Genomic DNA, 16,085 nt, shown 5'->3' on the forward strand with positions numbered 1-16,085 from the left:
TATTATTCTTTGAGTGCCCTCTACTGGCTGTTATATGGCACAGTAACAGAGGTCAGCTTCAGAATAAAATAGCCTAAAATGTGTGGGTTTTGCGTTGAAAACATAAAGTCACTACAAAGCTGAAAACATTTCACTGATCAACTTAGTAAAGAATTTAGTCTAATTTTTATAAAATGCTATAACTTTGAACTCACTTAATAATCTTCATTTTAAACTTTCTTTTAAAGAGAAAAATAATAAAATAATTATCAATGTACTTAAAGATATGATGGATGAATCAGTCACGATTTCAAAATTAGGTGCCTACAATTAGACTCCTAAGTCCATATTTAGACACCTAAATCAGTGCCCCATAATTTACTTCATGGGTAGTCTCATTGAAAGTAATGTGATAAATTTGGAATAAGCTAATACAAAACAGTATGAAGAGTATCAGAAGCTGGTCTTTTTTTGGCTTTAATATTAGTAAAATTGTGGTAAACTTTGAATTTGAATGCTTTTGCAATGGGGTGGGATTTTCCAAAACCACGTAAGTTAGGAGGACAAGTTCCACTGACTTCCTCAGAGGTGCTTTTGAAAACCGCCTTTTTTTTTTTTTTAACTGCTAGTTTTGAAAATGAAATCTTGAAAGCATAGATCCTGGTTTGTTGTGGAGAGTTTTTTTGCATTCTTTAAAAATAAATTATTCAAGTTTTGCTGCTTTCCTGTGGATGTCTAGATAGCTCCTTTTAGGCAGAGGAACAGTAAAACTGAGTATACACAGAGTAATGTCAAAATCTACAAAGTAAAGAAAAATAATTGATTTTTTTCAGTTATTTCATTTACAGCAAACTTAGGTGCTTCTTACAACTAGAGCCAGTTGAAAATTTTCCAATAGAACAGTTTGGAAAACGCTGATTCAATGAAATTGAAACATTTTGTAGGAACATATTGATTTCATCAACATTTTCAACAGGAAATTAATGAAATGATTGGTTTTGATAAGGTGGAAATATTTCATTTTGATAAAGTTAACATGTTTTGTTTCAGTAAGGTCGAAATGTTTTATTTTGACTTTATTGGTTCAAGTTTATATCATATTATCATTTATAAAAGCAATATAATATAAAAGTAAAAATTTTATGACATTTATATTATAAATGATAATGTAATATGACATAAAAGTTGTAATTATGTCAAAACCAAATGTTTCAATAAGGTTCTTTTGATGTTTCCTAAACAAAATATTTTGAAATTTTCATTTCACAGTAAAAATCTTGAAATTTCAACTTTTTGTTCCAATTCAGGATGAAAGCAAAACTTGAAATGCTGGAGTTTCTGATGGAACAGAAATTCCATTTGATAACCAGCTCTCCTTACAACGTTAGTAGGCACAACATTTTCAGTTGGAAATATGATTTTTCAAGTTGAGTGTCCCTGAGGATGCAGGAGGAAAAGAGGGTTTGGGCCTTCCACCTAGCTATTCCCTAGCAGGCCAGAGTTCAGAAAACTACACTAGCTTCTTACTGTACTGTGCAGACCCTTGCAACTATGCAAGTCCTTTTGACTTCAGTGGACTCAGTACAGGTGGATCTGTGGGCAGGACTGGGGCCTTCCAGTGTAGTATCTGGAATGCAGTTACTGTGCCAGAAACCACATTCAAGCCATTTAAAAATTACAAACAGTTGCAATTAACAATGCCAAACAGGATTTTCCCTCGTTAATTAATGGAATTTGTTGTGCGTGTCATTGATAAGCAGGTTCATATAAGGTAGTTAAATATAAATCATATGTGCACCTAACTGCCCTTGTCATTGACTATGTGTTCATTCTGGTTTTTCATTCTGAGCAGTGTTATTGTTTTATTCAGGACATTCTGAAAGTTGATTTTAAAAGATGCTGTCCTGATTCATGCAACATGGACGTAAGTGGTTTTTCTAAATACATGATTCTTTTTCCACATCGGAAGAACCTGATAAATATTCACTGCTCTTTGAGTTAGCTTCTTTGTTCATAGGAACGCTTTCTTGCCCTCCATTTTCTGTGGATTTGGGACCCCTTGCTTGGTACTGTTTCTTCACCATTGTATAAAACAGGAAAGCTAAGAAGTAGGATGGTAGTCTGAAGCCTGCTGTTAGGCCAAGGTAGGTATACCTGTGAAGGGAGAAGACAAAAGGTAGTTCTCCTAATATAAACAAACTTCAAAAGAACTGCAAGTACTAACATTACTTATAAACGGATCTTTTCAGGAATGGTACAAAAATCAAAAATGCACAGTAGTCCCTGAACTCTTTAATACAATAGTTAAGGAGACAAAATCTAAAGCGACCTTGTGAATGGTGCTATAAAGTGGACATTTTCACTGTTTGTTTACACTGTGATTTATGCCTTTGAAAATATGTGTACAGTAACAATCAATCATTTCTCCTCTACTCCTGCTGAATTTGTAGGAGCTTCTGGGGCCAGGATTCCTGCAGCGCCTGTATGTGTCATGGGCTCCCTAGTCCTGGCTACTCTGCATATAAATAAAAATCCTCATGTGGCCATCAAGAGTTGCATGAAATAAAACAAATGTGAAAAAAAACCAGTTGCTTTGAGTATTCTTCAGGCAGATATTTTTTGGTTGTGCTTAAAAAGCATTTCTCTACCATGTCCTCAGCTGCCCAATAGCTTTTATTTTTCATTTGTTCACACATTAAACATGGCCAATAAAGCAAAATTGGCAGTCTTCCCAATGTGCATGGTAGGCACTGTGAATTTGGATGTCTTTTCTATTCCTGCTTGTGAATCACATGACGACTATGGATTTCTGAGCTGGTCCAAAGTGTAGAAAGTATATCCACTATTCAGGAAAGACTCAGTCATTGATGTCAATGAGAGTTTTGCCTGAATGAAGAAAAGGAGTACTAGTGGCACCTGAGAGACTAACCGATTTATTTGAGCATAAGCTTTCGTGAGCTACAGCTCACTTCATCGGATGCATGCAGTGGATGCAACCGATGAAGTGAGCTGTAGCTCACGAAAGCTTATGCTCAAATAAATTGGTTAGTCTCTAAGGTGCCACTAGTACTCCTTTTCTTTTTGCAAATACAGACTAACATGGCTGCTACTCTGAAACTTGCCTGAACGAGTAAGGCCTGTATAAAGAACTGAGAAGAGACTTCAGTATTTGGCCCCAAGAGTAGTTAATGTGAAGATTTCTTGACATTTGAGATCCTGTACTGACCTATATGAAGGTGAAGCCAACATTAGATGACCGGGGCCAGAGCATCAAATAATTTAGAGTCCCGATGCAGAAAAGAAACTCACGACCACTCTGTGTTTTGATTTAACTTACCTGTATGCATCAGAATCATATATCCTACAAGCTCCTCGCTGCCCACAGCTTCCGCTTCCCCATTTCAAGCATGTCCTGTCGATTAATGCACCAAAATAAATGGGGGCTGGAATTCCGGCTGCAATAAAACATTCAAAAATATATCACTATGTCATATTATGAGGCACAACTTTAGAAAATATGATAGCATTTTCATACTAAGCTCCAACCCTGCCCTGTCCTGTAGTGGTACTCTGGTGGGCAGTGGGATATAGGGAGCCGCTTCTTCCCTTTATAGAAATTGGACAGGATCCTTCAGAATAGTGAGCTGGGTGACCACTTTTGGTGCTGTTTGGAGCTCCACAGTGACGTGGTCTGACACCTAGTGGGCCTGGCCAAGCTATCAGCCTGTGGTGACACACATGGCTTTCTCCAGCATGTATTAGCTCAACAGTTCCCAAACTGTTCTGTAAAGCACTGGTGGTTGGCAGCTCAATCGCTGCAGCAGTTTTCAGGACTTAGTGGTGCATGGACCTCATGCTGATCCTCTACACTGGGGTGAAATTCATCTTATGGCTCGCCTCTTTGTTTCCTACTGAAAAAAGTACATGGCGGGGGGTGGGGGTTAGGGGAAGAAAGAGAGGGAGATGAAACCAAGTCCTAAAGTAGACGGTAGGCAAAATTGTCAACGCTGCTTCAGACCCAGATTTTAAAGGTGTTTAGGCTTAACCCCACACAGTGTTACAAGGTATAACTTAGGCACCTAAGTCACATTTTCAAAAGTAACAGGCACTTAAGGGCTAAATTCACAAAGGATTTAGGTGCTGTGATACTGAATGTGGCAATGCCTACCTTTTAGGCCTATAGAAAATCATTGGACCAACACTGTGATTCACAAAGACCTGAGTTGGGCACCTAGGCTCCTGTATAATGCATGGGGAGAGACAGGCACCTTAGAATGTGATTCATATAAGCCAGCATGCTAGGTGGGGAGCTATCTAGTGGGAGATGTTGCCTAGATGGGTGTGTGCTAAGCCCTACCCCTCTCACAGAGAGACTGAGACCCACAGCAGAATACCCCATAGCTCAGTGGTTAGTGTTCAAATCCTTTCTGCCCCTTCAATAGCAGGAGGGATTGAATCCAGGTCTCCCACCTCATAGGTGAGTGCTCTAACTGCTGGGCTAAAAGGCATAAGGTGGGCACCATCTTCTCCTCCAGTGGCCAGATTTTAAATGGGACCTGATTCGGTAGGCGTCCTCTGAGCACACCAATTGGATTGGGCCCCACACATGAGTCAGGCCAGCAAACTCCTAGCTTCCTCTGTTTGTGAATCGCTCAGGGGTTACGGGGGAGATAAGTGTCCAGATGACTAGAGTGAGGTAGCAGCACACATGTTCAGATGGGTGCTGAGGGAACTTTCAACCTGAAACCTTAGGTGCCAAGTGATTTTAGGTGTCTACAGTGTTCGGTGGCAGTTTTGTGAAATGCAGTGGAGCCTAAAACTGAGATTTAAGCACCTGAGTCTGGGATTTAGGAGTTTAGGTACCTTTGTGAATCTAGGCCTAGAAGCTAAAGTCCCACTGACTTTCAATGAGACTTAAGCTACAAAGTCAGGTAGATGTTGCAATACTGAGCAGAACAAAGCCTAAATACTTCTCAAAAGCTGGGCCTGAGTAATTTAGCAAAGTCCTATTTATTTCTAAGAGTGATGTAGACACTTAGGAATCTAAATCTCATTGAAAGTCAGTGGAACTTAGGCTCCTCTTTTGAAAATGGGCTTTAGGTACCTTTGAAAAGTTTACTCAATGTAATTAGTTTTTCAAAATAGAACAAAACATTTACTGCACTGAGGACAACTAAAAATGCATGCACACATTCCTAAAATAACTGTCCGAGATGCTATATGTGCCATTGGGATTTTGTGTCTCCGAATGGAATGAGAGTTGGTCTGTGCCTTGCAAATGAGTGGGGCAATGATACTTGGCACAATCTTCGTATTATACTGTAGTTCAGACTATGAAAAAGCTTAGAAATTCTTGTGACTGGCCAAAGGAAGAGCAAGATGCATCTGTCATTGCACCCTCCACTCTGGCTTGCTCTGCACTGTGCTGCCCTTTACCCCTGTAAAATAATTTTAAAAAATCCTGGCCCTGTTACAATCCATGGGAATTTTGGCATCAACATTAATAATGCCTGGATTCCAACCTGTACTGAACCATGTTTGTGCCAGCTTTGTTTCTGCATTAAAATATTGCACTCCTATATAGGAAAACACTGGTTTAATCTAAAAGGAGTGTATTCTCTGTGTGTTCTATCCAGAGGGCTACATGTATATATTCTGCTCTTATGAGCGTATCTATGATCTGCTTCTGCAGGTCCATTTCTAACTTCGATGGCCCTAAACAAGCTGGGAGTGTGGACTTTTCTAATCTGATATAGCTTGGTCTGAAACCTAGAAAACCATTATGACACTTCTTCTTACACATTTTTTCATTTTTGGATAGTGCTCTAGGCACCTGTCCCATGAATTAAAAATCACAAAAACAAACAGACAAAGAATTGCCTATAACCATATCCACCTCAGCCCAGGGGTGCTGGAACAATTTGTATAGAGGGGGTGCTGGGAGCCACTGAACCAAACTGTAAACATAAGAACGTAAGAATGGCCCTACTGGGTCAGACCAAAGGTCCATCTAGCCCAGTATCCTGTCTTCCGACAGTGGCCAATGCCATATGCTCCAAAGGGAATGAACAGAACAGGTAATCATCAAGTGATCCAGCCTCTGTCGCTCATTCCCAGCTTCTGGCAAACAGAGGCTAGGGACACCATTCCTGCCCTGGATGGAAACCACTTCAAGCCATGGGGTGTTGCCACACCCCTAGTTCCAGCACCTACACCTCAGCCCACTCCCTCCTCGCTGCCTTGGAGAAGAGAGAGAAAAGATAGGTGTTATAGCATGTCTGGAACATTCTGGGCTCTGACGGACCAAAGAGGGGATTAAGTTCCAAAATGGAGGACCCTTCACAGATAAGAACCTGCCAGCAGTTCCCTCTTGTTTATATTAAATGAGCGCCAATTTGACTCTCTCTTCTGATCTCAACTGCGGCAGTATGTCACAGGGCGAGAGGCCATCTTCCAAGCAACCAGGGCCCTAACCTTTTAGGGCTCTTTATGGGTTAGAACCAACACCTTGAATTCCACCCAGAAGCTTATTGGAAGACAGTGCAGATTGTGGAGCACTGGCCTGATGTGCAATTCCACTTAATAAGCAGGCTGCAGCATTCTGCGAAATAGCATCAGCTTCTGAATGGTGCCAGGGTGCAGGCCCATGCACAGCGTATCACAGCAATCTCAGCTCAAGGTGAGGCATGCGTAATTGTGGCAAGGTCCAAATCAGAGAGGAAAGGTTGTTTTGTCAGGTGCAGTTGCAAAAATATGCTCTTGGCCACATCTTGGACATCCAGGAGCAGCCCAGAATCTAACACAGGGACTGTCTTTTTGTTTTTTGTTCCTGCAGTGCCTACCACAGTGGGGTTCTGCTTGATGGCTGGGGCTCAGTATTACAGTACTATTACTACTCCCACTAGTACTATTAATAATAATAGCACTGCCAAATTGTGCATCTGTTTTGCGAATGCACTTGGTGCCATTTAAAGCCACACAGACAATCAAAGGTATCTAAAAAACTCAAATAATTTATCTTACCTAGGGCTCTCATAATGAGTGTGTACAGACCAACTGCAAGAGATTTCAGCTCTGAGTGAACACACCTAAAATAGATAGATGTCAGTCACAATAATATGTCTCCATAATACCCAGACGCACTCATTAAAATTTATTATTTCCCCATAGAATTATTATTCTTAATGACAGAATACAAAACTTCAGAAGAAAGCTGTCTCATAGATTTGCCAAAAACACATTAAATAATGTGGGAAAAGTGAGCTAATCAATTACTCTTCATTGAATATTCACTGGGAAGTCAATGTACTGCACATAATTAGTGAGGTGAATCTATATGAAATACTGGCACCTTCTACCCACGTTTTGCAGAAGAGGGTGTCCCTAAATACCCGTTCTACTGCCTTTTCATTATGAGCATTATGAAGTGATGCGGACTACAATATTGCCCTGGGTCAAAACTTCTAGAAATGGCATAATTGGAGCAGCATCTTGTAACATTGTAATGACATTCCCAAAAGCTGTGTTTTCAAGAGCCACATTCTTAGCAAAGATGCAAAGCAACTTGCCGCTCAAATTTCCAAGAGATTAAACTAAACTGCTGCCACAAGGGAATCTGACAAGGGTTCTGAGTTAATTATATACCCAAACTGTGTTGAATCCCTTTAAAGTTATTGTCATGAAAAACCACCTTCTTAAATAACAACTTTATCTATATACTACATTAGCACCTCTTTCTGCATATTCATATATGACAAAGTAATTTTTAGAACTCCTTAGAATTCCCACTGATTTTGCTTCCAGATTGCCTTTGGGATTTCAGAGTGACCAAACTTTCTTCCTATCAAGCTTTTATTCATCTCTTCACATAAAGAAACAGTGGCAACAAAATATGTTTCAGCTGGACTTCCTTTTGTTCTTCAGTCTACTTATACAAACTACAGAACCATTTGTGTTTGTAGCTTTTAATCACAGAAGCAGATCTAATTGTTTTCTGTGCTACAAACACAAAATTCAGATGTAAAAGCCAATGTGGGTCAGATTAATAGAAACATGGAGAAATTAACTGTAATGTATGAACATAATAGTTAAATTTGGTGGTAGTGCCCACCAACTGATTTAATTCTTCATAATTAAAAATGGATTCAGAGAAGACAGCAGTAAAAGTGTGTTAGATTTCAAGAAAGTTAGTGTAATTTGGGGAAATTAAGTCTCCCACGATGGGAAAAGCCCTTAGTGATATTAAAATAATTATTTTGGTTTCACTTACCTAAACATAACCATGTATAAAGGGGTGCCTCCTAAAGCATAGAAAAAGGCACTTATAACTTGTATTACTGTATAATAAATAAACTTTCTTGAGCAGTCACCACTTTTTGGACATTGTCCCAAAATTACAGAGGTATTTCCTGATTGTAAACCTGTAATTTCCATGCAGCTGCAGTTATGATACACCTAAAAGACACAATTTTGATTTGTCGGTATATCATTAATGCAATAGGACATACAGCATTAAAATACAAGCAAAACCTCACATGAAAACATGACCCAGGTAAACACACCAGGAGCCTCTAACCAGCTCTTGTTTGCATTTCTCAGAGGTTTCAATGTTCAGTAGTTTCTTTCCTATGTGTCATGTACTTCTTGTACATAGTAGGTTGCAAGGCTTCTACTAGCAGGTCAAGCTTCTGTATCAATTATAGACTGTCTACCAGGGCTGTCCCTGTCAGGGCAGGGCCCGGGACATTAGAAACTTGGTGCCTATCTGCCAGCAGAGCGGGGAGGGTGGGGTGCTCTCTCCAGCTCCACCCAGGCCCTGCCCCACTCCACCCCTTCCCCCAAGGCCCCACCCCAGCCCCACCTCCACCCCGCCTCTTTCCCACCCAGGTCCACCCCCTCCTGCGAGTGTGCTGCACCCCTGCTCCTCCCTCCTCCCCCTCACAGCGCTGCCTGACGCCGCAAAATGTTTGATCCACGGCAGGCGGTAGGTGCTGGGAGGGAGGGGAAGGCACTGATCGGCGGGGCCCACCGATGGGCAGAAGGCACTGGGGAGAGGGGGAGGTTGTGGTGGTGATGGGGGGCTCCTAGTCACCCCCCCCGCCTGCCTGCTGCTCACCTCCCCATTTGTCTCCTCACCCCACTCACTCACCCACCCACCTCACCTCCCCGCCTGCCTCCTGTGGGGCCCCCCGAGGCCCGGGGCGGATGCCCCAGTTTGCCATACCCTAGGGACGGCTCCGCTGACTACAGAGCTTATTTCTCAGAGATACACACCAGGTGTCTTTGCCATAGAACCCTTTAATACTCTGCCGGGTACAGCTAAAGATTAGCTTAAATAAGGTAAAAAGAAAAGGAGTACTTGTGGCACCTTAGAGACTAACCAATTTATCTGAGCGTAAGCTTTCATGAGCTACAGCTCACTTCATCGGATGCATACTGTGGAAAATACAGAAGATGTTCTTATACATACAAACCATGAAAAAATGGGTGTTTACCACTACAAAAGGTTTTCTCTCCCCCCTCCCCACTCTCCTGTTGGTAATAGCTTATCTAAAGTGATCACTCTCCTTACAATGTGTATGATAATCAAGGTGGGCCATTTCCAGCACAAATCCAGGGCTGAAGGTGACGGCTAAAACGCCCCCAACTAAAACCCCTCCAACGCATTATTAAGGATCTACAACCTATCCTGAAGGATGACCCAACACTCTCACAAATCTTGGGAGACAGGCCAGTCCTTGCCTACAGACAGCCCCCCAACCTGAAGCGAATACTCACCAGCAACCACATACCACACAACAGAACCACTAACCCAGGAACCTATCCTTGCAACAAAGCCTGTTGCCAACTGTGCCCACATATCTATTCAGGGGACACCATCACAGGGCCTAATAAAATCAGTCACACTATCAGAGGCTCGTTCATGTGCACATCTACCAATGTGATATATGCCATCATGTGCCAGCAATGCCCCTCTGCCATGTACATTGGTCAAACTGGACAGTCTCTACGTAAAAGAATAAATGGACACAAATCAGATGTCAAGAATTATAACATTCATAAACCAGTCGGAGAACACTTCAATCTCTCTGGTCACGCGATTACAGACATGAAAGTTGCGATATTACAACAGAAAAACTTCAACACCAGACTCCAGCGAGAGACTGCTGAATTGGAATTAATTTGCAAATTGGATACAATTAACTTAGGCTTGAATAGAGACTGGGAGTGGCTAAGTCATTATGCAAGGTAACCTATTTCCCCTTGTTTTTTCCTACCCCTCCGCCCTCATTCCTCAGATGTTCTTGATAAACCCTGGATTTGTGCTGGAAATGGCCCACCTTGATTATCATAAACATTGTAAGGAGAGTGATCACTTAAGATAAGCTATTACCAGCAGGAGAGTGGGGTGGGGGGAGACAAAACCTTTGTAGTGGTAAACACCCATTTTTTCATGGTTTGTATGTATAAGAACATCTTCTGTATTTTCCACTGAATGCATCCGATGAAATGAGCTGTAGCTCCTGAAAGCTTATGCTCAAATAAATTGGTTAGTCTCTAAGGTGCCACAAGTACTCCTTTTCTTTTTACCTAAGTGTAGTTACACTGGTGGCTAAAAACCTCAATGTAGCCAAGACCTGATTTACAAAAGGCAAACAAATGGAGGTCTGCCTTTAGGCAATGTGTAACACTCATCAGTGCATGTTGTGTGTTCCCTCAGTGCCCAATATGAGTTTGTTACAGCCCCCAGATACAGAGCCTGGCTCTTTTGCTCAAGCTGCAGAGACTCAAGCATCGAGCTCTGGAAGTTTGTGGTTCTCAGTGATCCTCACAAATACATGACAGTTCCTCTTGCTCTGTAATTGATTTGATCTTTTCTAAATATACATCACTAATACACCAATGTTCTTAAGCAAAAAAGATAGGAAAAAACTGGGTAAGTCTCTTACTGTGTTCTTCCCATGTCCTGTCGAAGCCTTGCATCCAGCAAGACAAGCTGACATATACGTGATTCCATTGTCTCCACAGACAGGATCCCATTGGTTCGTGGCACATTTGCAGTCAGAGTTGCAGACAGAAAATAAGGCAGTTTCATGTTGTGCAACTGGTTTGCTTATGAGGTAAATTTACAAAGGCACAACATTGTTTTATTACAAAATGCATCATTCAATTAAACATTAAAGGACAATATAGCAAATTTGTCTTTCACTCCTACTTGATATCCTCATTATTATAGAACTAAACTAATATTCCTGGTAAACAAGGTTAAATTGTTCCTATTCTTGTAACAGTGATCCTATGGCCTCAGCTTCCATCTCACACACATTGAAATACAGATGACTACTGGGTTATGAAAAATTCTATGACAAAGAAAGGGATTTCTGCCCATTATAGCCCAGAAAAACCAGACCTTTAGTTCTAACACACAGTGAAATTCTTGACACTATCGGTGTCCAGTCCCACCATTCTAGCTGCCTAAAACCACACCCTAAAACTGTTATTCATTTTATACATGAATCACACTGACACAGTTATTCAATTCAGATCCATACCCCAAACTGATGTAATTATGAAGCCTCCCCAAAAAGTAGCAGTATGTAACTTGCAAACAAAGTATATCAGTATAAAAAGAGGGCTACATTCTCATCTGGTGTAAATTAATCTAGCTCCATTACAATTTATACAAACTTAGAATCTGACATTTTCTAATGGTATAATGCTTCAATATTTGTGGAAGATACACTAAGTACTAAAATGGTGTGTTTGTATTCAATCATGACAAAACATCATGCTATTTGTAATGCTTCTCTGCTACCAGACAAAGGAAATGTGCTGTATCTTACATAAGATGTATACATACCCATCATAAGATACTGTCAATCCCGCCACTTCATGGTTCTCACAGCCCACAAAAAAGTGTGAGAGGGTTATGAGAAAAGCCATCAGTGACATCCCAAATCCAAATTTTGTAGCTCCAATCATGCCCATTTTGTATTTCTTCATTATCAGCCCTCCTAAGAAAATCCCAATGCTTACAGCGGGTAAAGCAGTTACTCCTGTAATAAAAGAGAAAGGAGGGATACTGGAGAGGTGTAGTCACATTCTGTCACACAAAACTGATTTAACACATGAGCTGATTGAAATTGGTGAAAATTTTCATAACATACTGCCTGAAAAAATTCATCCATTTATTTCATATGTCTCAAAACACGACGACATTTCAAGGGTCCAAAAATCTCCCCTAATACGTTTGCCAATGAACCTGTGAAAATTACATCTAGATCTATGTAATTAAGGACCAAACTCTGACCCAACTCATGCAGCACCATGAGAGGGTAAGGGAGCATAAGGCACCTCCTTATGCCCTTGTGTTGACTACCTGTACCATAGGTTGCAGCAATGAAGAGGAAATTGGATCTGGAGAACAGCTAGATTTTTCCCTCCCACTGGAAGGAGCATTGGCTTTGCCCCCTCCAAAATATCAGCCAGAATAGTTGCACCAGCATGTTGGGTGACATGCACTGCACCATGCAGAGGCCCAATGTGGAGTACCACCCAATCAAGGCAGTGGGGACACCAGGAGGCAGACAGTGACAGACATCTACACTAGCAACTATATATATGTCCATGTGCAGGCTTGTGACATAACCCCCGCAATGTCCACACTTAAACCCCAGAAGCATGTGTCTCAAGGTGAGCAGAGGGCACGTAAGCTAGCATGCCTGAGGGTGTGAGCAAGTACACACCTTAGCTGTGGAACAGCCCCATAGCTGTGCCAGTTTGCAGTGTGAATGGAAATGAGGAGCATCTACCAGGTTTCAAGTTTCAATACTCCTTCAGTTCTAGTTCCACAATGCACTGAATCCTTTTCTTCCTGATCCTTACAAAACCTAGGTCCCTGTCACCTTGTGCACTGGTAGTAGTGTGCTGCACTGCCCCCGGCAGAACAGTTGTCTGTTGCAGTCTTTACGGGTGTGTGACATTACCCAGGGTATTATCTGGACCACAGGTGCCAGCTTCCTCATTTCCCTGGGAGTGCCCAATCCCCCATTCCAGCTCAGACCCTGCCCCCACTCCACCTCTTCCCCCAAGGACAAATCCTGTTATCCCAAATAGAGTTTCCCAGACACTTCAGTCCAAATACAATGGTTTAGATGAATTCAAGCAAAGGTCTCTCTCACAGCAGTCTTACTGACTGAATTCCTTTCAGTCAGGGCCCCTCCCCAGTCCAGTGATGCTTCCTTTGTTCTTCAAGTGTTGTTGATGCCATGAGTAGAGATGAAGGTAGAGAAAGATGTTTTGGGGCATTTGCTCCCCCTTCTTATATGTTTTTCACTTCTTTGAGAATCACCTCCAGCTGAGGTTTAGGAAACAGAAAGTCTGCGTGGATGGGACCGCTCAGCTGTTTCTTTGTAAAAATGTAGATTTCCCCCCCACATTCTTTTTCCACCCAAAGAATCGCCACTTAACCAAGTGATGGGTCATTTGATTTTGATGACACTTGGCTGGGGTGTTGGCTAGCCTTTTGTCTCTGGAAAACTGCTTTGTGACTGCTCTCAAAATTTGGAATTTGTCTTAGTACCATCACACAGTAGAATCTGATAACTTTACATACAATGGTGCCACACATATTTAACCAGGACAATAATGATCAGCAAATTACAATAGAACTGCAGAGTTACGAACCGACCAGTCAACCACACACCTCATTTGGAAACCAGAAGTATGCAATCAGGCAGCAGCAGAGACAAAAAAGAAAAAAGTAAATACAGTACAGTACTGTGTTAAACATAAACTACTAAAAAAACAAAAGGAAAGTTTAAAAAAAGATTTGACAAGGTAAGGAAACTGTTTCTATATTTGTTTCATTTAAATTAAGATGGTTTAAAGCAGCATTTTTCTTCTGCATAGTAAAGTTTCAAAGCTATATTCAACTGTAAGCTTTTGAAAGAGCAACCATAATGTTTTGTTCAGAGTTATGAACATACCAGAATTATGCACAACCTCTATTCCTGAGGTGTTCGTAACTCTGATGTTCTACTGTATGAGTTTTCAAATGATACCTCAACAAGGCAGTCACTTGGCCCGTGGAGCTGATCAGTGTGTGGAAACAGCATACCATCCTCCTTAATTTCAGCCAGAGCAGCAGGAACATTCACCTCTACCAGGAAATTGCACAGAGTCTGGCTCAGTGCTATGAATGCATGAAGCATTTGAGGCTCCTGTACAGGAAGTAGTAGGTTTGGAAGGGCTTATCATACATGCGTTTTCTACAAGGAGCTTGACTCATGCTTTCAAGGACCTCCAGCACGGAGCCTGAAGTGGCTCATGATCACTTCCTCAACCCTGAGGCCTCATTGTCCAACAGCACATTGATGTGGGCCAGAGCAAGGAGGCAACAGGGACCACACAAGATGCCCCAAAAGACCCAGAGGATGAGGAGCATGTGATTCTGCATCTTTACCCAGAGAAGCAGGTTGAAGAAACATTCCATTATGAACCTGAGGAGGACCCCAAGCCATGCCAGGAACCAGAACCCCAGGCTGGTGAGTTATAGTGGATGTCCACACTCCCTAGCAATATCCCCTCTTGCTCTGGTGCTAAATTCCCTATTTTAATGTCAAGGACTTTTGAACTACTGTGCACTGATTTTTCTTCCCTGGATAATAGATCATGCATTGCTACAGTGTTGAAGACATGGCACTGCCATGATTCATCCCCTTACCAAACACCTTCAACTTTCCTTCCTCCATCCAGTCCCCTCTCTGCTCCACCTCCGAAATGGTCCTCAAACAAGACAGAGTTCTAAATCAATAACTTTATTGATTTCTGATGAACCACAATTATGCATTTGGCTTCTAAAGCGTCTTTTTTTTTTCAGGGGAGGAAGGACTGGATGTGGAAGGGACCGGCACACAGTTGTAGAAAACTTACAGTTGGGTGTTGAAGAAAAAGTTAGTAGCAGTGATCTTTTCTGCCTTGGAAGATTACGAAGTCTGTACAGTCCCTGTCTTCACCCTATCACCACCCAGAGCTATGCTGCATGAGCCAGGGCTAGTGAGGGTGGCAGAAGGGACTGGTCTGGCAGTTGGAAAAAACAGTGTAGTGCTGTTTCCCTTTCCAGTTATCTGAGGTGAAAGGTTGCGATGCTTAACTGTATCTTCAGGAAACCTAATGAAGTTACAGATTGTCCCTTTCTCTCCCTTTCCATTTCACCTTTGCTACACAGACATAGAGGCAGGATTTTCTCACAAAATCAGGTGTTGGGATGGTTCATGGTTCCAATCTCCTTTTCCATTAAACCTCTGTATTCCAGCTCAGAATTTCATCCATTTCCAGCCAAATTCCCTCCCCATCCTGTAAGCACATTTCAGCAAATTTCTGTTGAAGCAAAAACTCCAGTTGATTCTTCAGGTTCACCAGCAGTGCAAGTCTGCCTGGTCCACCTTTATAGCTGACCAAGCCCCTTAATTAGGCAATATGTAGTAGTGGGGGTGACCATTAGCAGAAACAGTTCTTTGGCATACTCTCCTTCACAGGACTGGAAAGCCACTTCTCTTTTCCGTTTTAATACTCTGAAAACAACCATATTCTCCAAATGTTGGCTAGTCTTAAGGGAAGAAACTGTAAACTGATAACATAGCTTCTGGAAGGAATTACTCCACCGCCACACTCCTGTTTGAACATTATGAACATTTTATATTGCTACAAACAGTAGTAAGGTTTTCTTATCATTACTAGCCTCTGCTCCTTCCTCATGGACCACAAAAGGTTTCTGAGAATCAAGGATAGTGAGACAGCTACATTCCTGGAATGCTGAAAAGTAACAAAATTGTGGGCCTTTACAGCAAAGTTATGTTATGTGGGGGGATTTCTCAGCTTATTATAAAGGCCAAAAACATAATGCTCTTCTTCTCTTTGAGAACTAGCAGGACTTTCAGCTCCCAAGAGTGAAACCATGGCACCAAGAGGGTAGGAGCAGCATCTCAGGGACAGCAAAGGCAGACAGAGAAGGATTCTGGAGGAGCTCCTCATAAACTGGAGAAACCAAGAGCAATTTGAATTCCCCAGAGCACTGGAGGAGCAGTCTCTTCAGCAGGAACTGG

At 41.8% G+C, this 16,085-nt stretch overlaps 1 protein-coding gene across 1 annotated transcript in view; it reads right to left on the minus strand.

The window, feature by feature from the left end:
• Positions 1 to 1,592: 1,592 nt before the first annotated feature.
• Positions 1,593 to 16,085, minus strand: part of SLCO1B3 (solute carrier organic anion transporter family member 1B3) — a 37,102-nt gene continuing 22,609 nt past the window's right edge. Inside the window, exons 9-14 of the mRNA XM_073329735.2 lie at positions 11,840 to 12,035; positions 10,929 to 11,091; positions 8,249 to 8,433; positions 7,003 to 7,067; positions 3,317 to 3,434; positions 1,593 to 2,133 (exon numbers count right to left, since the gene is read on the minus strand). Of these exons, the coding sequence (XP_073185836.1) occupies positions 1,917 to 2,133; positions 3,317 to 3,434; positions 7,003 to 7,067; positions 8,249 to 8,433; positions 10,929 to 11,091; positions 11,840 to 12,035 (944 nt within the window). The 3' untranslated portion in view covers positions 1,593 to 1,916. The remainder of the gene's footprint in view (positions 2,134 to 3,316; positions 3,435 to 7,002; positions 7,068 to 8,248; positions 8,434 to 10,928; positions 11,092 to 11,839; positions 12,036 to 16,085) is intronic.

This window comes from Lepidochelys kempii, chromosome 1 (genome assembly GCF_965140285.1).
Source record: "Lepidochelys kempii isolate rLepKem1 chromosome 1, rLepKem1.hap1, whole genome shotgun sequence".
NCBI lineage: Eukaryota > Metazoa > Chordata > Testudines > Cheloniidae > Lepidochelys > Lepidochelys kempii.